This window comes from Leptonychotes weddellii, chromosome 4 (genome assembly GCF_054177405.1).
Source record: "Leptonychotes weddellii isolate Sample4059 chromosome 4, ASM5417740v2, whole genome shotgun sequence".
Lineage (NCBI taxonomy): Eukaryota > Metazoa > Chordata > Mammalia > Carnivora > Phocidae > Leptonychotes > Leptonychotes weddellii.
In genome coordinates, this window is record NC_138372.1 from 89,201,284 (window position 1) to 89,227,089 (window position 25,806).

At 45.5% G+C, this 25,806-nt stretch overlaps 1 protein-coding gene and 1 long non-coding RNA gene across 2 annotated transcripts in view; both read right to left on the minus strand.

Moving 5' to 3' along the window:
- The window catches only part of LOC115943959 (uncharacterized), a 1,191,882-nt gene that overhangs the window by 479,375 nt on the left and 686,701 nt on the right, over positions 1–25,806 (minus strand). The gene's annotated exons all lie outside the window — the stretch shown is intronic.
- Positions 1–25,806, minus strand: part of CASQ2 (calsequestrin 2) — a 62,627-nt gene that overhangs the window by 2,619 nt on the left and 34,202 nt on the right. Inside the window, exons 5-10 of the mRNA XM_081815743.1 lie at positions 25,373–25,446; positions 19,509–19,639; positions 17,847–17,892; positions 11,261–11,315; positions 2,528–2,628; positions 401–475 (exon numbers count right to left, since the gene is read on the minus strand). Coding sequence (XP_081671869.1) covers positions 401–475; positions 2,528–2,628; positions 11,261–11,315; positions 17,847–17,892; positions 19,509–19,639; positions 25,373–25,446 — 482 coding nt within the window. The remainder of the gene's footprint in view (positions 1–400; positions 476–2,527; positions 2,629–11,260; positions 11,316–17,846; positions 17,893–19,508; positions 19,640–25,372; positions 25,447–25,806) is intronic.

Consider the following 25,806-nt stretch of genomic DNA (forward strand, 5'->3'; position numbering starts at 1 on the left):
CCCCAGTCACCCACTGTGCAATAGCAGCTTCCCGTGTGGGTTCTTTTGTGTAAAAAAGAATTTGTTGTTGGGCTTTAGGAGAAAATACAGGACAGTTTACTTGGATGGAAAGTTCCAGATAATAAAACGGGACGGGCTGGCCCCATAAGCAAGGAAACATGCCCATGCCTTTCCCAGGAAGTGCCCATGGAAGACAATCCTGAAGCCATGGATTGGGACTGGCTCAGAGACTAGGCTGGGGCCACACTGGCAAGTTTCCTGAGCTTGGGCAGGGCCGAGGGTCCTGCTCATTTCAGGGGAGGCTAGACTCCTATACATGGTATCACAGTCTGGGCTGCATGGCAGAAAACAGGACAAGCTGAGGGTGACTGGTGAGCAAGCATTCATGGGGTATACTCACATCTGTCACATTCACCACCCCAATCTGTGGCTTGAATAGATCAATCTTGAAAGTCTTCTCCCAATAGGCAACGAGCTGAAGCAACGAAAAATAAGGTCAGACAGCAGGCAGAGGGCATTCCCGGTCAAAGCCACGTTTTGTGGCTGGACCCACCTGCCATCCCATCATCGGTCACCATTGCTTAAAGTTCTTCAAAACAGCTGTGGGCACTTCAGAAACTGAAGGCTTGGCCTCAGCCCTCAAGCACTTGATAAGTATGGAAAAAGGAGTTCATAACACCAACTATGAAAACATGTAATGTAAAAGCTTCTACAGCTGTAAGGAAGAATATTATAGAGATGGTCCAAAGTCGGTTCCCAAATGACTGTTTGGGAATTTCATAGTTAATATGTGGTGAGAGAGCCATCTTCCTCCACTTCTCTTTCAATGTCCCATTTAAAAATCCCTTACCCTGCGCCACTGGGATCCACGAGGTGCCTGAGAAGGCTGTGAAGTGTCATGCAAATAGAGGGGTTTCCCCCCGCCCCGCCAGTTCACCAGGCTTGGGATCCACAGGGACTAATCTCTGACTGGGATGGGACTAAAGGAGTCAGGGGCCATGGGGCTAAGGCAATGCAAATGTTCAGTGGCAGAAGGTCTCCAAGGTAAATATATGGCCTGATGGGGACCGGAGATAGTAGGAACCTGGAAATCCGGACAGTCTGAAGATTTCTCTTTTGTAAAAACCAAGGCAAACAAACAAATAGAACAGATTGGGACAACTGCAGACCATCTGCAAGCTTGCATAACAAAACAGTCCAGATGAAAATACAGCCAGGCAGAGGCTAACTAAAAAGTTATAGTAGGGGCGTCTGGGTGGCTCAGTCGGTTAAGCATCTGCCTTCGGCTCAGGTCATGATCCCAGGGTCCTGGGATGGAGTCCTGCATTGGGCTCCTTGCTCAGCAGGGAGCCTGCTTCTCCCTGTCCTTCTGCCCCTACCCTTGTTCATGCACTCTCTCTCAAATAAATAACATCTTAAAAAAAAAAAAAGTTATAGTATTTAGGGTCTTATGAGGCCATGACTTTGTTATGATTACCCAGAATTACGACATTGGCTTCAGATGTCATGAAAGTCTCTGCCTCTGACTTATTCTGTATATAGGATTGGATTTCAGGACCCCTGAAATCATTAAACTCCCTCAATTTTGACTATTTAATCATGATATGATCAGTCAGGTCCTATGCAACAAATGCGAATTCCCGGAAGAAGAGAAGTTATCATTTATAACCAAATGATAACTAAACTTGTACTGATTACCAGCAGTTAGCTCAGGCTAAAGTCTATTGACTGACTAGTAGACAAATCTTTGGCATCAGACAGACCTGGATCGGGATATCATATCTCCCACTTAGTAGCTTTAACCTTGACAGCCGTTATTGTTTTATTTGTCAGATAGGGATTCTGACAGTCCCTACTTCACAGGTTTGATGGGAGGGTTCGAGAGATGGTGCCTATGAAGAATTAACTATAGTTCCAGGCACGCAGTCTATTAGCTACATCCATTGTCTCACCACTGGGCTCCTGTATCATACAAATTCTGTTTATTCTCTTTAAAATTAAGTATATCATCAAGGCTTTCTGGCCACTGATCGCTGGCACTAGCAAGAGTTTGGACTTTAAGTTCCTTACACATTCAGCATGCTAGGACCTGGGAGAACACAATGAATGAGACAGGATCTCTGCCCTCCGAGAGGTTACTCCTTCCCTCCATGAAGTTCTTCACTCTGTGCAAAATGGTCAAGTGTGATTTTTATTACTTACCAACTCAGGTTGCCTGAGAATGACAGTCCCCTCCCAGAACATGAAAGAGGCTGTAGCAAGGGAGGTAGTGGGGCAAGGGACAGAAATGGAAGTGCTAGCAGAAGGATATCACCCAGCTGACTTGTGTGGGCGCCTCAGATCCCGGGTCTCCACGGAATGAGAATGGTGGGTCTAACCGTGGCAACACCAGACCACTCTATGCTGCCCCACAATGTTGCCACGGTCTTCCACACCGGATAGGGGTGGTCACTGTGTTTCTGCACATGCTTCTCCTATTTCACACCCTCCGTCATGTTTCCGGGTCTCACACTGAACACACACTCACCAGAGGAAAGTCATCCGGGTCGATCCACACGATGCTCAGGTCAGGGTTGTCGGTGTTGTCCCTGGCAACCTGTTTCAGGATTTCCAGGAACTCGTAGCCATCTGAAGCAGGATTCGAGAAGTCTGAGTAACCCCTTACATACATGGCTTCCAGCATGAGGAGCAGGGAGTGGTTTTTCCACAGGGTTTCTTAGGCCATTTGGTGCATACCCTCAATTATAGGATTATTCTATAAAATGAGTCAGATAAGAACCCCAGCCACGAAGCAGCTTACTCAAAGGAAGCAATAAAAATTTTAAATAAAAAAATATTAAAAGTTCACAGGGAAGTGGCTGGTTCTTAACTCAAAGCCGGGCTCAATTTGCTGATCTGCATGTGAAAACTGACTAGCCTTGAGTCCGCCACGTGCAATCCCAGATCAGAAGAACCCCTGCCTGGTCCTCAGTGCTCTGTGCCCTCTCTTGAAACCAATGATTTGCTATCCCTCAGAGCTCTACAAACCGAGAACATGTAGCCTGGACCCTTAGTCTTCTGCAACCTGGAATTTCTAAAACCTTCAAACGAAGCTTCTGATTTATAGCTGGTTTCATAGCTTTGACATAGTAAATGGGGTTTCCCTCCCTCTCTCACCATTTCCTGGTATGCTCTGCCCTCCCCCTCTTCAGGCATCAGCATTTATGACCCCCAGGGGAGGGATGATTCATAAGAAAAGCAGAGACAAGCCTTGTGAGCCTCAAGAACACAATTTTTTCTTAATTAAAAAAAAAAATTAAAACTTAAACTTTTAAGGACTGGGAACCTAAAATTTATACCATAAACACAAAGTTTTGGAAGACGGTTTAGTAAAAGAGAAAGTACCCCCTAAACCCTCAGCATCCCCACCCCACTCCCAACTAAAAACAAAGAGTCTGGAAAGTCCCTGAGAAGAAGCTCTGCGCCTGTGTGTTTGCATGTGCATGCGTGCGTGTGTGCGCATGTGTGTCCACATACAGAAACTCCACAGTTCCAGGGGATCCCAGAGCACAGGGCATCCATGCTTTGTTTCAGAATGAAACTCTGGGAAATGGAAAGGCCCCAGAATCTCTTGGAGAACCCCTTGGTGCCGGAGCGTGAGGGCAGAAAAGTCTGCCAGGAGGCCCCACCGGTTCTCTGTTGCTCTGAGGAACATGGGCAAAGCCACAGTTGGGATGGACAGGACCAGTGGCGACCTGCTGGGAGCAAGGGCTAGAGGCCACACGGAACCACAGCCCACTCCGACCAGATGTATCCCCCACCTGTCTATGCCTGAGAAGCGGCGAGACACCGAACCTTTAGGGATGGTGGGGTGAGAGTAGGGGGGCCATCCATGACCAGACCCAGTTCCCACTGGGTATGATACAAGTTTGATTCTAGAGTGTAAAGTTACATTTCTGGCTTGGCTGAACGTGTGGCCTGAAATGTACACCTTTTCTACCAGGAACTTCCCCACCTGCCTCGGAATTCCGTCCGGCAACTGCTCTTTCATTGTAAAGGTTTCTTCTTTTGCCCAAGGTCCCCGCCACTATGAGCCCTTCTGTTTAACAAGTCTCTCCTCTCCGCAGGAGCTCTAGCCTTTGTTTGGCTAACTGGGGCCTCTGGGTAAAGGTTTTTCTCTGCACTTCCTCATCTCCTGTACATTCCAGGCCAAATGCATGCCATTCTTGGCAGTTCTGCTTTGAGTGGGTGTAGTCACTTCCAATGTGGCCAATACGGACTGCTAACTATAAGATCCAGACTGGGCCCCCTCGGGCCTTGCTACCTGGAAAGCAGAGCTACTGCTCAGAAAGAAGAGGCCACAGCCCCTTCCTGCAGAGATGTATTCTGCTTGCGTGATTTTTCTATCTCTCTGAATTACAGGTTTCCCCTGATATCCAAAAGTAGAACATTCCTAAGAACCAAAATATTGTACAGTGAAGAAGCAATAACACGTCATAAAATCAAAAATCCTCTTTGGACTTCTTTTCATCAGCAAAAACAGGTACTAATGTAGGTATTCTGTAAAAGCAAAGTGACGTAATGAGAACGTCGTGAGAGCAAGGGAAAGCTGTATCTCATGAGTCACCGTGTATGACAGACACTTGGGGTGAATAGGGGCACAGGCTTTAGAGTTCATTATCATTGTGGGGATTGGGTGGAGTTGAGGTTGGGGGATATTACTCCTGCCGCCTCTGGGTCCCCCTTCTCTGGGCAGAACAGGGAATCTGTGGGTTATGTATCATATAGCATAGACCACAATAGGGAATTCTCTAAAACACTTTCCGTGACTACTTTCAGTAGCCGGAAGGAAGAACTCTGGAAGGTGAGAACCAAATTTAAAAGTGATCTTGACAAATCAGAAAGTCATGAAGAGGATAAAATTCAACGACATAGACCCTGATTCACGTAGAAAGTAAATCTGAGGTGCAAAAGACAGACTTGCGTAAAGGGAGGGGAGAAGTCGTCTAGGCACCATATTGCAAAGGGACAGGGGTGTCCTCAGTACTATAGCTGAACACGCAAGATAGCGCGATAGGTTTCTGATGGAAAACCCCACAGAATGTTGGAACTAATGAAAAGGAATGCTACATACAGGAACTTTTTCTACTCTACATGCTAGAGCAGGTTTGGAGATAAAAATGAAAAGATAGAAGGAATAAAAATTGGGTTCTGCTAGAAAAATCAAATGGGTGGCAGTTTTTATGTAAACAAGAGAAGTCAAAATTTTCGCTTCGTGCTTAATTTTAGAAATACGAAAGGTTTTTGTGTCTACAGAGAAGTAAGGAAAACTCAAAAAACATTCACGGAATACATCGATAAATGAGGTTGACATTAAGGCAAGAGAAACCTCATCCAGATCCAAGGACAGCTTTTCGACTTTCAGGATGACAAATGCCATAATGGACATAATCCTTCTGCATTCCTGGATATTTTCAAGAACAGAACAGGAGCGAGCAACCCAGCATGACACTTAAACACACAGACCCGTGGGGCAAACAACCTTGGTCCAAATCCTGGTTCTGCCATTTTGAGTGTGACTTCAGGCAAGTTATTTAAGGCTTGGTTCCTCATCTGTAAAATTGGAATGATGATAATAAAAGTACCTACTTCATAAGGTTGGTTGTAGGTTACATGAGTTAGTACTTCTAAATCCCTGAGACACAGAGTAAGCTTTAGCCATTATTCCTAAATGATCTGGATTTTTCTGCCTGAATACAAGAAACCTGGCCATTCGTCTCTCCATTCAGGGCACAGGTAATAAATACAATGATCTGGGCACAAGCAGTGTGTTCGATACAGTCTTGGCCCCACACAGTAGAGAAGACAGGCTCGTAGGAAGTTACGCCAGGAGATGGTATGTCATGGGGTGGTTCCTTCTGGCCCCTGCTCATGATTCTGTGACTGAAGGCCACAGGGGCTGCTGTGGCAGCAGGTGTGACTATGAGAACCTTGCCCCATATGTGGGTTAGAGTTAGGTTTAGTTCCTTTGTTTTAAAGGCATTAAGCTAACTTGGATATTCCTGATTCAAGGTTCACAAGCCTGGGATACATTCTCTCCCTTTATATTCCCAGCCTTGGATGTAGACCTGCTGGAATGGATTCTCCTGCATCTGGGAAAGCTGAGGTAAGGCAGCTAAACTGGTCTCCCAGGTATTTAGTTGCTAAAAATTGCAAGTTACAAGTTCAATTTCCTCTTAGGGAGAGCTTCTGTTTCTTTGTAAAACAGGTGTCCAGGCAGGTGTCTTGGAAAAGGGAAACAGCCACTGTGGACTCTCCCTTTTGGATCAGGAAGGCAGGTGCAAGAAGCCATATTTCACTTTTGTAATTCAGTGTAAAGCCCAAGATGAGTCCACAATTGCAATTGCATGAATGAATGGATGGATTTGAAACGGATAAATGTTTCCTTTATCAGTGACGCACTAAGCTTAGAGGCCTTTAAGATTGTGGCCATGTATCTTTCAGAAGGAAAAGTCCATAATTAAAAAAAAAAAAAGATAGATTAAAAAAAAAAAAGGAGGAAATATTATTCCGTGATTTGGGGGCTAGCAATTATTTAGCCACCGAAACTAGAGGACTTGTCAGAGCATTTAATCTTCACATCTAGTCCCGATGGAGTCAGGAAGACTTTCGTTTTTCTGTTTTAAAGAGGATGGAGTTGAGACACAGGGAGAGTACGTGGCTTGCCCAGCATCACGTGGGAGCAAGCGGCAGAGCTAGGATTCTAACTCAGTTCTTCGGTCTGCACGTCTAGAACCATCTCCACAATCACTTTCCCTCTGAGGTCTTGGCCCTCCTACCAACGCTGTTGCCATCTTCCTTCCCCAAGGTTGTGCTTGAGATTTGTGAGCTGAGTGGGAAAGCTTCCATAGGAGGGAAGCAAGGGGCTCAAGAAGGCAGTGAGGGGGCAGCACCCTCTGGAGGACGGAGCCCCCCCACCCCTTCTATCCGTGCCGCTGAGCACCATCCTCCTCCCAGCCACACTGTGTTGGATTGGTTAACTCAGCGAAGTCCCTAAGTGATGGGAGTCTCAGAGATCGACCTAAATAAAGAAGAGGGACCCGGTGTGCTGTGAGAACCGTGACTCGCTCCCTGCCACACAGGCTTGGAACCTGAAGTCCCATGACCCAGGGCTGAGGGCTGGTGTGGAGCCAGGTTTCCCACGGCGAGCAAGAGGCCTCTGGGAATCACATCTCTGTGGGAGGGGAAACCGGTGATTATGCTCTCCTCCTACCCAGGCAGGGAGGATCTGGTGGGAATGAGGCTGCACCAAGCCCTGGGGGACCAGTTCCAGGCCAGTCACAGCCCTGTCAGGAGCCAGGGCCGGGTCTGGGAGAGACGTGGGTATCTCAGGGCGCAGCCTACGGGCTGGGAGCCTGAGTTTGAATCCCAGTTCCACCACTTATTAACTATGTGACCTGGTGATGTTATTTAACTTCTCCATACCCCTGTTTCCTTGTCTGTACATCGGGGAAGACCATAGGAGGGTACCTAGTACAGACGGTTGTTGTGAAGATTACATGCACGGTTAGCACTCAGCAAGAACCAAAAATGTTAAGTTTGATAAACCAGATTTACACTGGGAAGCTCAAATAAGCAGTCAGCACTCCTCCTTGAGACAACTGATCTCAAAAACATCTTCCAAGAACCCCAGGCGGTTGCAATCCGGTTGGAACGGGGCAATCCACGCGGGCACACGGCAGCCTGTCCTCGCATTTCCAGCTTGTTAGTGCTAATATTCCCTGGGCCCTTGGAGGATATCCATCCTGCATGCGCTCATGTAGAAACGCCGCTCCGCGAACCTTTCAGCAGGTGTTATAAAGAAGATGTCAGCCTGATGCAGACACATCTGGGGGCGGCGGAGGAGGGGTGTTCATTTTCAAACCTGTCAAACAGCGGCTCCGGGGGCATCCTGAGCGCAGGAGCCGGGGAGGCTCTGCAGGAGGAAGACTGAGCGGCACGCAGGGCCTGGGGCAAGAGCAGAGTTCCGGACTCGTCCTTCCAGGGCCCAGAGAGCCGCCTGCAGCCTGGGGAGCAAAGCTCGCAGCCGGCAGTGTCCGGACGGCTCGGAGGAGCGCCCTCGGGGGGGACCCAGGTCACTCGGCTAGTCGGCTCTAATTCCAAATCTGGGAACATCCGTGGACAGCAGGGAGGACGGCTGCCTTCTCTTCCTTAATTGGCTCTCAAGCTTCCAGGTGGCTGCCCTGTCTTCTCACTTCCCGCGTTCTCCTGCTCTCCCTGGCGCCCCCCCCTCCGCCCCCAATAGTGCGGCAGAATCGCTGCGCATGCTCAGAGCCAGCCCCGGCCGGACGGCCCGCAGGTAGCGTGCTCAGAAGCTCACTTGAGAAATGGGAGTAAAGTGAGCAGCCCCGACATGGGGTTCAGTCCCATAAGCATACAAGTGATCCTCACCATCTTCATCATCATCAGGGCGAGATCAGAGGTCAAGAAAGCCTGCTGGAATTTGAATCCCAGCAAGCGATTTGGGCCCTTTAACCCGTAAGACCCACTTTTCTCCTCTGAGCTGGGATGGTAATAATCACGCACTGATCACAGAGTGGCTTTAGGGACCAAATGAGATCCTCCCGGTACAGCACAGTTCCCCGAGACTGTTAGCTCTTTCAGGAGAGCTGTAGGGACGTCCGGGATAGATGATCTTTCTTTGGCCAGCGGGCAGGGGCCTGGTTGGAGCAATCGGCCATGTCCAGCTTAGTAGCAAGAGCAAAGGTATATGAAGAACCTCTGTCTGGGTGGGAATGCAATTCCTGGTCCTGCAGCCAGGCCCCTCCGCCCCGGGTCACACATCAGTGACCTCCAGGTAATGACTGACTAGCTGCGGCGTCGTCGGGACTTTCACAGAAAAGCCTTTCCCTTTCCTAGCCCCGAGTGGGCCAGGCCCTCCCTGGATGAAAAAAATATGCTTCTATCCCCCACGCCATACCCCCCTCCCCCCGCTTCAGTGCGTTTCTTCCAGCTTCCCAGGAGCAAGCCGCAGCTTGGGCTCCTCTGGGGAAAAACACAGCTTCAGGCCCAAGGATATTTGTGCAGGGAGGAGGTGGAAGGAGTTTCAGGAGTTTGATTCATTATAGCAGCAATCTCGGTCAAACAGGTTCCTGCAACTTGGTGGAGGCCTCTTTGTTCCATTGTTCCAGGGAGCAAGACAGGCTTCCCCACAATCCTGGAAGGGGGCAGGTGGGGCGGAGGAGGAAGCCCGCTGGGGTCTGGCCAGCAGGCTGCTGCTGATGGCAATTTCATCTCTGTTCACACAACACCAGGGATCCGACTCTGTTTGATTATAGCTTGTAAACTCTGGGCAATTGGCTTCCTTCGCTATTTTCCCCTGCAGGGGCAGAGGGGTGGCCAGAAACTGCTGGAACCATACTGGCATTTTTTTCAGACAAAGACTAGATATCCTTGAAGAGTTCTGCCAACTCTGCAAGTCAATGATGGGAAAACTGAGACCTCAGCGAGCATTCAAAAACCTTAATAAAAACAAAGGGGAAGGAAACCCTCAGATAATTTGGAGCATCAGTTTGGTTTTGATACAATGGAACACTGTTTGGCCCTAAAAAGGAGTGAATTACGGATACACGCTACATAGTGGATGAACCTTGAACACAGTATGCTCAGGGAAAGGGGCTAGGCAAAAAAGGCCACAGATACATAATTCCATCCACATGAAATATCCACAATAATCAAATCCATAGAGATAGAAAGTAGATTAGTGGTTGCCAGGGACCAGGAGTGGGGGGAGAAATAGGAGCGACTGCCAATGGGCATGGGGTTTCCTTTTGGGGTGACGAATATGGCCTGCAGTTAGATAGTGCACAACTGTGTGCATACTAAAATTACCACCGAATCGTACACTTTAGAAAGGCGAATACTGTCACGTGTGGATTATCTCTCAAGTTTAAAAACTGTATGATAACAGCATTTAGGCTTCTGTCTGTAAGAACTATGGAGGCTGATAATGTATTAACAACAACAAAAAAACGGGCATGGTGGCCAAGTGTTGGGGCTCAGTCTCGGTCAGTCATCCCCTCATCTGATCACCTCCCGACATCCGTTTTTTGAGTACCTACTATGTGTCAAGGCGCTGTGCAAGAACCAGGTACGTATTGATGACCAAGGCAACCTGTGGCTCCTTCATGACCTACCCTTAACTCCTTGTGCCCTCTTGGGAAGTTTGCTCAACTTCCTGAAGCTTCCTCGTCTGTCCCTATGAGTGTACAAGACATCTCAGGCCAATACCACAGTTCTGCTGTACCTGGGGCAGTGGTTCCTAAGCCTGACGGTGCCTTAACACTTGCCTCCGAGCTCTGTGAAATTAAAGGTTTCTGAAGGGCCTGTTATGCTCAGCTCCAGGCAGCTTTGGTGCTTGTGGTTCTCTGTGCTTTCAGGTTTGGAGACCCCTGCCCAGGCACCTCATGGCCCAAGGCCTGGCTGCTGAGCCATCCTAAGTGCAGTTCCTTGCCTTCTATGTGTGCAGTCTGGATCGTGCCAAGTCTCCCCAGTATGCACCTCAGAATGCCCACTTACGCTTTCCCGTTGGGGACCCTTTATGTCACAGAGCATTGCCAAAGGGACCTAGCATTTTATGGCCAGAAATATTTGATTTTTTTCCCCTGCACTTCCCTCTCTACCGATGCTAAAAAGAGTGCAGGCAGGAAAAAGTCGTCCATGTTCCAAAATAAAACAAAGCTACTCATCCATTTATAGGGTCATTTTGCACTTTAGAAATGAACTGCTAGTTTTGTCCAGGTCTCACTATTTGAGCAAGTATTTTCTATTAAGTTTCCTAAGCACAGACCATATCTTACAGACCAAAGCATACATTGGTTGTAATTGTAATGGAGGATTGTTATTTATATAGGCTAGATCACAATATGGTTAAATAAACTTTTAATGTGGACAGAAGTTCTGTCTCTCTATCTCCCTCTTAAACACACACACACACACCCTGTAAAGCTAGGATGTTTTTATATCCTCCCCAGTACTCAGTGCTTCCTCCTACTTTGGACAGCTAAGCAGAGTAGAACGAGGTTCTGATCCATCGGCATCTCTTAGCCGTGTGCACAACGGACAACGGATTCGTGCCTAACCGGCGACCACCAGGGGGTGCCCAATGTCTTGCAGTGGCCTTGCAGACAGGAAGTGAGGCAAGAGCAAGGAATGAGGTCTGGCAAAGGGGAGAAATCAGATCCTACTTAAGGTGTGAAGGGACAGATTGGGAGTTTCCTACCTGGGTCACTCCTCTCCGCAAAGGCCACAATGTGGATCCCGTTCAAATCATCTTCCTGGAGGAGAGAAGAATCCAGAGGTTACGCTCCCAGGTGGAGAGATAGAAAGGAACGAGTCAGGGACAGACACAGAGGCTGACAAGGAAATGGGCAGAGGGGAGGCGGCAGAGGGGCAGTGCACGCAGGGGGCAGGGGAACGGAGGGGCGCGCAGTAAGGAAGGAAATATTGATGAGCAACTGGGAGAAATGCGTGCTGTTTGACACGTGGGTTTGCGAGACAGGAAAACACCCACTACACACAAGACATCAGCACTGAATGGGTCTCACTCCCATGGGCTGTGGGGTCCAGGAGAGCAGCAGTAAAAGGCAAAAGGAGGAAGCACATGAGTCTGGTGCATCATCAGGAGCTCCGAGGGCAACAGTCACTCTGAATATCGCTCAGTAAATGCAACTGGCAGTCTGTGTTTCGAGAATTCACCACCAGCAACCAGCAATCAGGGGAACTTCTGAATGCTGTCGACGGATCCTGAAACTGTCCCCAGACTGGCAGCAGACAGGAATCTTCTAGGTAAATTAGGACGTGGGTCTGTTCTGTTCACACAAGAATCATATACAAGCATATAGGGCTTCTCCGTGAACACACCTCCTACTGAAGAACCTGTGTAGTCAGGAAGGGGCACCTTGCTGACTCTGACTTCCAGGGTCCTTCCTTGGGGTCCTTTCTGCTCGGGTCCAAGGCTTGCTGAAGGCCTCTAACGCATTTCTGTGAGTGTGAGAGGCTATGGGAAGAGTGGATTTGGGGGCTAGGGAAAGTTGAGGGTGTGACGGTGACAAGTGGGTGTGGCTATGGAGGCCGGGGGCAAGGCCAAGAATCCAGAGAGTATTTCACATCTCAGGGCGAGCAAGCGGCATCGCGTGGTTCTATGTCCTGGACAGAAAGGACCGTGTCTCCTTTGCATCGATTTATCCCGCAGAAGGAAGAGCAGGAGCTTTGGAGGAGGCTCTGTTATGAGCAAATGTGATTCCCAAAAAAACATGGAGAGGAAGATGCGTTAAGAATCAAGTAACGGGGACAAATCTGAATGAGTACTGATTATCGCTGACACAGGGAAGGGGAGTCACTGGGTACCCTGGATGTCATATCAGAATCATCCTATGGAAAAAACTCCAGGTATCTCAACCCTGCCATGATCCCTGTTTCCATTTCAATTGATTTTAATGCTGGTGCAATCCTATCTAAATGCTAATTTTTCCCCTTTGAGTTTGGAATGGACACAACCTCCAAAAATTCTGAGAGATTAAATGGAAAATATTATTATTAAAAACAAGAGAGTGGGCACAGGTTTGGTCAGATGCTCTGGGGAATTGAATTTTACAGATGTATGTGTGTGTGTGTGTGTGTGCAGGTTTATTACACAAATCCGACAGCAACCAGAGGGGAGTCTGAGGTTTCTCTGTTTTACATTTGCTATTACCGCCAAACAGAATATCCTGATCAGTTCTCATTAGGCTGCCCTGTGTCTCTGTCTCCTGCCATCAGCTGGAAGTGAGCAGTGTTAACTCTGTGAAACAGGCTTCGTTTCTGTGTGCCCTTCTAGAACGCCTTTGGAAATTGGTTTTGGAATTAAGGATCCATATTCGTTTGCTAAGAGGCTGCTCATAATGTGGCTGTCACTCCCCAGGCCTGAGATGGTGCCTGGATGGAGGGCTGTAATCAAGGCAAAGGGCCCCTCTCTTTGTAGGGATCAAAGAGTCAGCACACAAACCTGTACTAACACTTGCAAAGAAGCAGGTGCAGGCTCAGTGCCAGGTATTTCCAGTAATAAACTCACAGAGCAAGAATCCATGGGCCAGGGTTACTCACTGAGAATCCAGTGTGCACGGGTGAGGAAGAGCCAAGCTGACCGTACGTAGGACTGAGACCACCCGGGGGCTTTCTCTGAACCCCACAACCTTTGCTCCAGATCACCCATTTGGCCTTTGGATCACATTGCCTTAGAAACTATCTTTTTAATAGCATGAATTCTCCCTTCTCAACCAGATGGCAAGCTCTCTGAGTTCGGAAAGGATTATGCCTTAAAATAACAACGATGATTGGGTGCCTGGGTGGCTCAGTTGTTAAGCGTCTGCCTTCGGCTCAGGTCATGATCCCAGGGTCCTGGGATCGAGCCCCACATCGGGCTCTCTGCTCGGCAGGAGGCCTGCTTCTCCCTCTCCCACTCCCCCTGCTTGTGTTCCTGCTCTCGCTATCTCTCTCTCTGTCAAATAAATAAATAAAAATCTTTAAAATAAATAAATAAATAACAACGATGATTCCAAAGGCCACAATAGTATCTGCCCCCTGCCGTTCTTTGTATCAGTACTTTGTAAGTACATTACTGCTAAATCTCAAATGAAAGTCTTATTCCTATTTAGTGCTTAAAGAATTGAAGTGACTTACCTAACGCCAGAAAACTAGTAAGTGACACAACTGGGATTCAAGCCCATTCTGTCTGGCCCCACGTGCTTTTTCTTTCTCACTGAAGGGGTCCAGAATAAGCCACTGTGGCATAAAAATTATTTTGAGCTGAAAGCATCTGAATTCCTGAATGCCTTACTACCCTATCTACCAAACAGAGAATCCCAAAAGAACTCAATTGTCATAAACCCATCCCCAAGAGCAGCTCTAATTTCTCTTCTCAGACAGACGTTTTCACAGCACTAGCAAATCTCCCATCTATTCCCCAAGGGCCCATTTCTCTTTCCAAAGAAGTCATTTGTTTTTCCATAAGATCCCTTTCTCCCCAACCTTCTAACAAGTCATTTGTTCTCCCAGAAGTGACTCCTGCCTCTCCCATTTCCAATTAAGATGGTATATAAACCCCTTCTTGAGTCACATTTCCTTGTAAACTCCCTTGCATAAATAGGTCATTAAATTTGTTCTTTGCCCGTGCTAATCTGTATTTTGTCAGTTTAATTTGCAGCCCTTCAATACTGAACCTAAGAGGGTAGAAAAAACAATTTTCCTCCTTGATATCACCAATAGCAACAGAATGAATCTGTTGTCCCCTGCAGGGTTTGCAGATGTTTCAAACTCAGATTAGTGACTCTTAAGTTAAAGGAGGCCAATGAGGGGTCTTTATGTAAAGTGACTGAGCCCCAGATCCCCCAAAAAACTGGAGACTTAGGAATTACTTTGGCGAATACCCTACTCTGAATTCTCTTTCACTTTGTATGTCCATCTGTCATAGCATGAGCATACTGGGGTGGCGTTATATGTTTTGAGACTGTTTCATTTTCTCAACCCTGAACTCCTCAGGACACAACAACAATGTTCATTTTTATAACCCCATGCTTAGCACAAAGTAATAGGTTCTTATTAATGCACACTGACTTTAAAAGAAAGAATATGGTGATAAAAATCTTACACACTAGTTGAAGAAAATAGAAAATATTAGAGATGCCAAAAAGAAACCACACATCAGTTACCCACCAACCAGATATATTACCACTGTTCCTGTTTTGCTCTGTTTCTTCCCAGGTTCTGTTGAATGTTTGTTCTCTTGAATGAAGTGATGCAAAGAAAAAAAACATGCACTTAAAACTGCAGACTCCCTGGTGCAATGGAATGTTCCAGGGGCTTATCTGGAGGTTTCTGGCCCCCTTTTGGAAGTACTGTTTTGTTATTGCCACAGAGAGAGGGTTATTTCCGAAGGAACTGCTGATTCCCATCCCCATGGGCTTTTGCCCAGGACTCTGACCACTTGCCAGGATGGAGAGCTGGTTAGAAGGTGGTATATCGAAGGGGAAGGGCAGGTCAGCACTCAGTTCATATCACCTTGCCCCACCTTGACATTCTTTGAATATTCTAAATGAGCAAGTAGCTATTCAGTTTACACACAGCAAGTATTGCTAACCACCAATTTCTTTAGTAATAATCAAGTATGTGTTTTTTTATGGTTTGCTGCTTTAAAAACCCACACAACTGGGGAAAGAAAAAAGTCAATAATTGCTTTAGCTCGACTTAGTTTTCCTATCTAAATATTTTGCAATGTCTGGGGAAGTGGGTGTTGAAGATAAAGACTTCCCAGTTCATAACTGGTCACGTTCCCCAGCTTCTGTGGTTTAATTTGTTGCGGCCAAGTGGTCCATGGAGATGCTGCTCTTTGGAGCAATGCTTTCCTAGGTGGCAAAGGTAGATGAGGAAGGCACATGGGAAGTGGCTCCCCAGAGATCCCTCTGACAGATTGATTTCTGCTTCTTCTTTTTAAGGCTGGGAAGATGTTCCTGCCTTCCCTCCCTCGTTGGAGACTTGGGACTGGTTAGGTCTGGTTACAGCTTCTGGGGAAGTCACATGGGTATTCCAGGATGGTGTGCAGGAAAGAATTAAACCAGTCTAGTTGCCCTTTTCTCTACCAGGTTAAATTTAATACACAGCCCTTTCCTGATTAGAAAACCACTGAATATATACTAACATGGAAAGTATGAGCCATCATTGTTATATTATAGCAAAAGGCTGTAACTTCTTTTTTTCCTTAAGTGAAAAGAAAGCAGAGAATGAGTTCCAGTGCATCCAGAGAATGAACTTTCTTTCTGAACATCTGCCTGTGATATATGAGAGGGAGCATTTCTACTGGGCAGTGTGGGGGGCTAGGGGTGTTTGTGGTCAGGGGGAGGGGGCAGGACACAGGCTCTCCCACCATGGCATATTGTGTCTCGGATGCGATATTGCTGTGTCAATAAGAAAAGGCCTGAAGGAAGGGCCTCTCTTAGGGATGAAGAAAATAAAAAGAACTAAGAACAGAGACATAGCAGAACAGAACAGTGACAATCACCCTCAATTTAAAATGGTACCCTGTGTCATGAAAGACAAAGACCAAGAACTTATCCCAGATTAAAGACTAAAGAAGCATAACAACAAACAACAAGTATGAGATCCAAGATCAGATCCTGGGCCAGGAAAAAAACTTTTGTGTGTGTTCTATAAAGGACATTAGTGGGACGCTGGTTAATTTTAGTAAGGTCCGTAGATGAAATCAAGTTATACTAACTTCCTGATTTTGATAAGTATACTGTGGTTATGAGAGACATTCCCTGTTTTTAGAAAACATCTGAAGTATATAGGGGTAAGGGGAGTTATGTCTGCTACTTACTCTCAAATAATTCAGGGGAAAAACCTGTTTATATCCATCATCTGTCAAGAGGTATGTGATCAAGCAAAGAAGGTAAAATGTTAACATTTGGGGAATCTGGTAAAGAGATCATGGAATTCTTTACATTATTTTTTGTAAGTCTGAAATGATTTTAAGTAAAAGTAAAGATATTTTTTAAAAGAATATTATTTTTAAAGCACTGCTACACTCTTTTTAAATATAGTAACAAGACCTTGTAAAGATTAAATTTTTGAAAGGTTTCAATGTTAGGAAAATATGTTGCCATTGTACTGGGTTGTTCTTCAATAGTCCAATCCTCCAGACTGGATTACTTGCTCTTCAGTGTCTTATGAAAGGCTTGTTCTGCCTTCAGACATACAAATAAGTTACCAGCCAATAAGACATCAAGTGTTAAGTTATTTCATGCTTCTGTTCAGCTGTCATTTTAGACTCTGAATCAAAGAATAAATAAATAAATGCTTCCATGTTAATTCCTTTCTTCCCTCTCCTGGCCCTTGACAAAATGGCGCCTTATGGGGATATGGCTTACTCTGGGGAACTATACTGAAGAGAATATGAGATTTGGCTCCAAATGATCTAAATTTAAGTCCCAAGATCTAATGCTTATTAGTTATGTATCCCTGAGTGACTAACTTAATCTGTATGATCACCAGTTTCCCCATGTAAAATGAGGTTAAATAATACTTGTTCTACATCACTTTTTAGAACTCTTGAAACATCCAGGTTAAAAGGATACATGAAATGCTTTGAAAAATGCTCCACAGACTTTGGTTGTTATTGGTTATGGAATTTTGTATAAACCTGACATGGGATGGGAGGTTGTATCTCCATGGCCCTCCTTCTATGCTATTTGACCTGCCTGACACATTGTCTATGGCAAAGGCCTAGGGGATAATCTGACTCAGCGCCTTCCACTGCCTTGAGTTGCTATTTATGAAAATAGCTACCATTGATTGACCAAATACCTACCAGGTTCTGGGCTCTTCGCAACCACTCAACCTTAGAAAAAGCCCTGATTTGAGAAGCAGAAACTAAAGCTCAGAAAGATGACATGACTTGATAACAGGATGCAGAGCTACCAGGTAGCAGATTCTGGATGTGAACCCAAGTCTCTATGACTCCACAGCCTCAGCTCCTTCCATTATGTTACCCTGGGTCTCTGGTAGTCAGTGAACAGAAGCCAGTAGTCACTGTGGGGAATGAACTCAAAGATGGAGTAATTTTGCCTTATGGATAGTACCAAAGAGGCTTAAATTAAATCCACGGAGAACTGGGCTTTAGTTGAGCATGACGTTGTCCACGTTTCAAATACTCCACCATCTAGACATCCACTCCAGCAAAATAAAATGTGGTTTAAGTTTGCGGACTCAAAGGGATACTCCTCTTGGGCAATATACTGGTGTCTACAAGGCAGAAAGAATTTGCCATTTCTTACCCATGTTTCAAACATATCTTCGGGACGCAGGCGACGTAGGGTGGGTCTGAAAAAAACAAAGATGAGCTTCCTTGAGTAGGGATTACCAAGGCAGACACCGCAGCCTCAGCATAGTGAAATGTAAAATGAGATGCTGGTTCATTTGCAAGGGCATGAAGAGCTCTCGAAATCTTCCCTAAGGAGATGGAACTGTTCTACTCTGTTGCATCCTACAGGGAGCTGGGCTTGAAGCTCCCAACCTTTTCACAGACCCATTTGATCCAAGGATTATATAAAGCCTATTAGAGGGGCTCCTGGGTAACTCAGTCGATTAGGCATCCAACTCTTGATCTCAGCTCAGGTCTTGATCTCACAGTCATGAGTTCAAGCCCTGTGTTGGGCTCCACGTTACGTGTGGAGCTAAATAAATAAATAAATAAATAAATAAATAAATAAATAAAGTCCATTACAAACAATGGGTCAGAGGGTGCAGGGTCAGCTCATTCCTAGGGCAAGAAGCCATTTCCTTCCTCATAGACAGGGGTCACTCCTGAGAGCCCAGAGCAAGGCCCAGACCGAGGACACCTGGGAGAGGAAACAGAAATCATGGTTTTCCCAGCCCACGACTGCATTGTCTTATCATCAGGATCATCATTCAAAAGTTCTTTAGGGATGTTTGGAGGAACAGGTAAAATTATATTTTCTCATGGTTTTATTTCTTTCTGAATGTTGGCAAATTGTGTTAGACACATTGAAATTTGCTTCTCCAAATGCTGCCTCCCTATGGGAACCGGGACAACCAGGTGATGGAATCATAGTGCTCCAGGTTCAGTGGACATATGGGAGCATGTGTTGGAGAGGGTGGATGGCGTGGCGAGGTGGTAAACCCACTACCACGTTCCATGCTTCAATATCGTCCCTCTGTCAAGAGCAGGGGTCAGCCAACCATAGCTGGTGGGCCAAATCCAGCCAGTGCCTCTTGTGTTTATAAATAAGTTTTTATTGAGATACAGTCACACCCATTTGTTTACATACTGTCTACAGCTGCTTTCACACTACAACAGCAGAGTTGAGTATTGCAACAGAAACCATCTGGCCCACAGAACCTGAAATATTTGTTCTCTGGCCCTTTATGGAAAAAGTTTGCTAATCCATGCTAGAGCTACTCTAGGTGGTATCAAATATTCCTCCCCCAGAAGTTCTATGTATAAAATGTTCATCCATGGCTAAGTTATTTAACTACTCTGAGCCCAATTCCTTGATCTGTAACATTGGGATAATAATAATACTCCATAATGTTGAATATTAGATAAAATAGCTTCCATAAGCACTTAGCATGGCATTTGGCATATAAGAGGTTGGCAGTAAATCCCTGTTGTTATTATTGTAGAATTTGACCTGTAACTTACTCTGTCTTGGAGGGGATTTGCTGATTGTGGGGAGTTGGTCTACCTTGTTTGCAAGTGTAAACCCATATTCAGAAAAAGTAGCAATATCCCTGCCCAGCTGATCAATGACCAACAAAGCCATACTACTGATTTCAGTTCTGCTAGGGTAGTAACTCTAGGTTGTTGCTCTTGGGACACCTAAAAATGTTAGGACTGAGAAGTTCTCCTCCATCCCCCAGACCCTGGACTGCACCCCCTCACCCACCCACCAACCCCTGCATGCCATCTGGGGCACCTTTGGTGCTCTTTCACAAACTCCACGATCTCCTCTTCTGTGTAAGGTTTGTCAGGGATGGCAATGGACTCATCCATAAATGGCTCATAGAAGTCAACCTCATTCATCTTCAAGGACAATTTCCTTGCAACCTGTAACAATTAGAAATATGAAAATAGTTTCTTTGAATGCTAGTCCAGAGTAGCAATGGGTTGCCCATCTATAAGGAGTGTGTGTGTTTTCTGGCAAAGACATGAGAGTATATGTACAGTTTTAACTTAAATGTTGAAGTGGTAGAAACTCATTGCCTAAGCCCTAGCTTGACCAATCAAAGAAGGACAGATAGGAAGGAAAAACCCTCTCTGGCAACTGAGGTCCAAGCAGGAGCGGAGAGCAGTAGGAATGAAAAGGGTGAAATCTAATTGTACAATCATCATCACTCCACTATATGTGCCAGGGCTGGAGAAAGAAGCAAATGTCAACAGAGCAAGCTCAGTGTTCTGAGATGCATGAACCAATTTTGATAGCACCGGCAATTGACAGAAACCATTTACAGCATACCAGTACTCAAAATCAGAGGTCAACCCATTAATCTGTCCTCAATCAGCTCCTAACCCCTACTTGTGATTTAGGTTGAAGCAGGGTTATCTCTCAGTACTGGCTTGTCTGATGGTTTCTCAGACTCTGGGAACTGTCTGCTTTGTGACCAGCCAGAAGGTGACCAACATCCTGCTTTGTCCAGAGCGGAGGGGTTTCCCAGGGTTCAGACTCTTAGTGCTAGAATAGGATAGTCCCCAGCAAGCCAGGATGAGTGGCTCACCCTCTACCAGATAAAAAGCTCAGGAAGCCAGCCTGCAGCCTGGAAGATGTCTGCTCTCTTGATTAAAGTGGCCACATAGTTTGCTGTTGGGGCAGAATGGGTGCTGTGTTTGCCTGCTGGGCTGCTGAGCTCAAGTCTCTTTTTGTGAAATGATTTGAGAGGCTTGGAATGTGCAACGCTTTGTAGAAAACCAAATGCCATTCTTTTCGTTTTTGAGCTGTGGTCCAAGAAAGCACAGGGATGAACAGTGGTTCCCTTGAAACTAAAGAATTGCCTAAGAGCTGACGCCCTGCGGTGGTAACCAACGGTGCGGTGCGGAGGCCCAGGGCAGCCGTGACTAATTGGGGAGGGGGAGGAACGGGGTATTACATAAGCTGTTACACAAGGAAGGCCATTCTGAGCAAACACTGGTGTCCCTATGGCTTTTGTCATCAGTTGCTATTAATTCCAGGTCACTATATTCCAAAAGACATTTCTTACAGGACTTCAGGGAAAGAAACTCCAGCATTCTATCCAGAGCTAAAGAAAACAGGCCATGTTTAGAGCTACAGTCAGTCAGAAGAGATTTATGGTCATGTTGATTTGGTTTTGAGGGACAGGGAACTGTGGGGTCTTTTCTTACTTTCCCCCCTCTTTGACAGGGTGGGGGTGGGGAGCCTGGGAAGGAACCAGCCACCACACAACCAGTGTCTGGGTTTTTACGCTGTTCTTCACAAAGCCGGGCCCATCAGAGAATGAGCTTAAAATGACACTGGATTCTGGGTTTCTGACTTCACTGACTACATATTTTAGGAACCAGAAAACTGTGCTTAAAGGAAGTGGGGAGTGACCAGATGAAGGAAACCAGTAATAGTAGTAAGTGCACGGAGTGCTCACTCTGCGACGGGCTCCAGTGCAATTGATTACTCTATGCATCCTCACTTGGCTTGCTGTAAGAACCATTATTATTACTTATTATACAGATAATGAACCAAAGGCCCAGTGTGTGTATGCGGTTTGTCAAGATCTCATATGTGGAGGGGATAGAGTCTGAATTGAAAGTCAGTGGAGTGTTCTAAACTATCACCTTGAATAGCGATCTCTTTTCATTCTCAACTTCCGAAGTGTGTGTATGCGTGTGTGTGGTCCTTGAATGCCAGTGTCTGGGCCTACAATGTTAAGACCACAAATGTAAAGTTGGATTGTGATATTCTTAAGTTTAAGTCCTGGGAAACCCCTCCAAAAATTTCCAGAGACCTATTCACTATATCCCCACCACCACCACAGAGTGCCCTTGGCCTATATCCGAGAAAAGCCCTTTCTTCATTTTTCTTTGTTGTATCTTGGCCAGTAAATGTGCCATCCTTAGCCCTCTGACTCTCTGGCTCCATTTGATTCCGAGATGTTGTGGCTTGGTTTAGGATTAGGATGCATAGATCAGTGCTGGTCCCAAACCTATGGGTCAGGTAAAACTCCCCAGGGACTTCTCTGGAAATGCGTGTTTCTGGGTCTGGTCACAACATAAAGAAATACAAATTTCATCTTAGATGTGGGGCCCAGGAATCCATGATTTTAAAAGCTCTTTGGGGGAGACCACTATGGACAATGGTTCAGCAGCCCTGACATCTCAGTGTCTTTATGGTTCTCTAACTCATATAATATATCAAATATAACATATTTATTGGTTTCTTTACTTACTTTCTGTCTTCCCATCTTCTCCTTGCCCCCTCCCCCACTGCACTAAACTCTAAATCCCACAGGGGCAGGAATCTGTTTTGCTCCATGTTGCATCTCTGGCATCTAAAAGAGCTTCTGGCACATAAAAGGCACTCAGTAAATATTCTCTGAATGAGCAAATGAATAAATAAATGAAAGATACTTCTGTTGTATGTCTTCCCTACTTGTAGAAAGAGAACTCATAAACCCCATCTTTTGTTCCTCAGTAGATTCTTTTCCTAGATTCCCTAATGTTTTCAGGAGCTTCACAATCTTTGCTGTCTTGAAGAGGAGACTTACAATCTTGTTATTTTTGAGTCTTCTCTTGGCTTTCTCTCCTTCACCTCAATAGTGACCAAATCCTCTTGTCATCTCCATGTCTGCCAGTTGAGTTTTCATCTTTGGGACTGTATTAGTGCCTCCCTGGCCCTGGCCTCTCCTGACTCCACACCTCTACAAAGCACCTCCCCTACCCCTTGTCCCTCTGGGCTTCCCTAAATCTCAACAAAAGATTCTTCCAACTCCCTCTTCTGCACCAGCGCCCCCTGCTGGACACCACTGAGGTTTCCTTGGACTCTGGCTCCCCTCCTCCTCCACAACTGACCAGTCCAACTTTTCAAGTCCCAAATGGCACTGAGTCCTCTAAGTGTGACTGCTCTTCTTTCTGTGTTCCATGTAGAGCTAGAGAGTGTGTCTTTCTCCTTTTAACTGTTGTAAAATCCCACAAGGCTACATGAACAGGGACACTTATGACTCAGTGTCTTACAGAGTTTGGAGTGAAGAGGCTTCTGAGTTTTTAATTATAGCCTGACCTCACCTTCTTCATGGGCCACAGACACGAAGACATATGGTCGGGCTGGAAGGCACGTCTGAAAACAGATACCACCCTGAACTCAGCATTGGGCCACCTTCGAAGAACTGAGGCGTTGTTGCTTGGCCAAGCCTGTCTGCCTGGTTGTGTTCTCTCAGATGAGTTCTTAACACCCAGGAGCCACCTCAGTCACTGCTGGTCTGTCATAATGGAACATCAGTGATGTATTCAGCTTGGGCTTCCCTGTACCTCCCCTTCTCTACTAAAGTTCTCACCCAACCTCCATTCTCCTGGGCTTAGATGGCTGCCTTTTATGAGCAACAGGACTAGCTAACATTTACTGAATGCTCACCATATCCCAGACTCCAACGAAGAGCTTCACGTGTATTGTTTCTTTCTCTGGTGTACGGTAGCATAGAGCACTGACCTGGGATTATATATTAAGCTTCACTACTCACTCACTATATGACCATGGGTAAATCACTTAATCTCTTGGTGCCTTGGTTTCATTCTCTGTAGATTAAGAATACCAATTCCTCCTTTACAGGCACATTGAGATGATTGAAAGAGCTATGTAAAGCTCTCAGCACAAAGCATAGCACGTAAAAAGTACTTAATAAGTGATAGTTATTATTGCTTTTGGTATTCTTGCTCAAGATCTCTCTTGACTCTAATCCAACCAACTAAGGTAAATTTTCTTCAAGTTTAGATTCTATTACTCAGATTATAGACTCTCTTCTGGATTATTTTCAATCCAGAGTTTTTAGACCAGGGCCATATCCATAGAGGTGGTTCAATGTACATATATACAAGGATGGAATATGATCTCTTTTTGTTGTACTCCTTCCCTGCTCCAGCACCTACAGGCTTCCTTTTGTTTTTCACAGAATACTTGAACTCCCCATGGTAAAAAGGCCCATGAGCCCTGCTCTCCAACTGCCTTACTCCTCAGTAGGTCACTCCTTGATGAACTTTTACTTGAATGTAATCAGGATTTAGTTTTTCCTAGACTTATTTGTTCTAGTAAATATGGTGATTGAAGGTTTTTAGTTGGTGTGTGTGTGTGTGTGTGTGAGCTAGAGAGAGAGACTCTTATGTGTGCAGGTGTGGATATAAGTGTGAATGAGTGTGTACTGAGTGTTATATAAGTGTGGGTGTGGGTTTGAGTGTGAGGGTGTGTGAGGAGATGTGTGTTATGTGCGTGTCCTGTTTGTTATGTGCTTATGTTTGTCATTTTCTGTGTTGTGTGTTGTGTGTTGTGTGTGTTGTATGTGTGTTGTGTATGCTTTTTTTGTGTGTTATTTGTGTCTCCTATGTGAATGTGGGTGTATGGGGATGTATGGCCTGTCATAATGGAACATCAGTGATATATTCAGCTTGGGCTTCCCTGTACCTCCCCTTCTCTACTAAAGTTCTCACCCAACCTCCATTCTCCTGGTCTTAGATGGCTGCAAAGTGAATATCTCAAGGGCAAGTACAGAGTCTTCTACTTAAGTGTGTGGTACCAAGGAAGGGGCATACATGTGGGGCATAGACTGGGATCTCAGCACTACCATTAATTCACTGGAAACCTTGGATATTACTTAATCTTTATAAATCTATTTTGTCATATGGGACATGTGACTTCTTGGCTCCCAAATTTGTTTAAAGGATTAGAGGTCAGGGGCGCCTGGGTGGCTCAGATGGTTAAGCGTCTGCCTTTGGCTCAGGTCATGATCCCAGGGTCCTGGGATCGAGTCCCACATCGGGCTCCCTGCTAGGCGGGGAGCCTGCTTCTCCCTCTGCCGCTGCCTCTCTCTATCTCTCTCTCTGACTCTCATGAATAAATAAATAAAACAAACAAAAAAATTTAAAAAAAAATAAAGGATTAGAGGTCATATACATACAATGTATCAATTTGTACCAAACACACAGAAAGCACTCGATAAATAGTAGCCATTTTAGTGGTAACTGGAATTAGAGTGGAGTACTCCACCCACAGTGAACCCCAAATAAATTACCCATTGATTCAAGGTCCTTCATATATGATGTTCTTCGGCTTACAAAAGCAGGTGCCACATCCAGAAAGAAAGAAAAATTGAATTGCGGATGAGTACATTAATGACATCTCTTGAAGATAATAGGTAACTTACGGATGCACTCCAGGCATCAGATGACCAATGGTCCTCCCCATTCCACCCCCCATCCTAACCCAACAGAGGGGGAAGTACTCACCCCTGGGAAGGGAGAGAATAGCTCTAAAGACAAGAAAGCACTGACCAGTGTCCTGGCACACTCTTCTCATACACGCCCATTCTTAGTGTTCAAGGTGGTTAAAAGTGGTTCATCACTTTTCATTGGCTGTTTTCAGAAATGTGCTTACTTCCTCTGAATTAATCATCTTTGTATTCATCTCCCATTCAAAAGTGACTTATTGCTGTATTTCTAACACTTCTGGAGAAAATGTTAAGGGATGGAAGATGGAAAATGTTTCTAAAATTTAAAAAAGTACTGGAAAGTTCAAATTTTAACCTTTTGTGCCTACAAAAGTATTCAAATTGGGGTTTCATAGATACCTACCCCTTTGTCAAAGGTAGCAAAAAATTTGATGTAAGGTTGGAAGTGTTCAGCTGCCTCTTCAAAAGCCTTGTAATCTGAGAGGAAAAAATAGATCAAAGAAAGAGAACTTTTTAAGATGCATGCTAAAGACTTTTTTCTTTTTAAATAATGTAGAGAGAGTGGGGAGCCAATTAATCCTGACTGGATAATTATTTAGTAGATATTGTTTAGATAGAAAATTATTTAGTGCTATTTAAACCCACAATTTCCCCCCAAGGAGTTTGAATTGACTGGTATTCAACTGAGCTAAAGAAGAACCCTTTAGGAACCCTCCTACACTGTTGGTGGGAATGCAAGCTGGTGCAGCCACTCTGGAAAACAGTATGGAGGTTCCTCAAAAAGTTGAAAATAGAGCTACCATATGATCCAGCAACTGCACTACTGGGTATTTACCC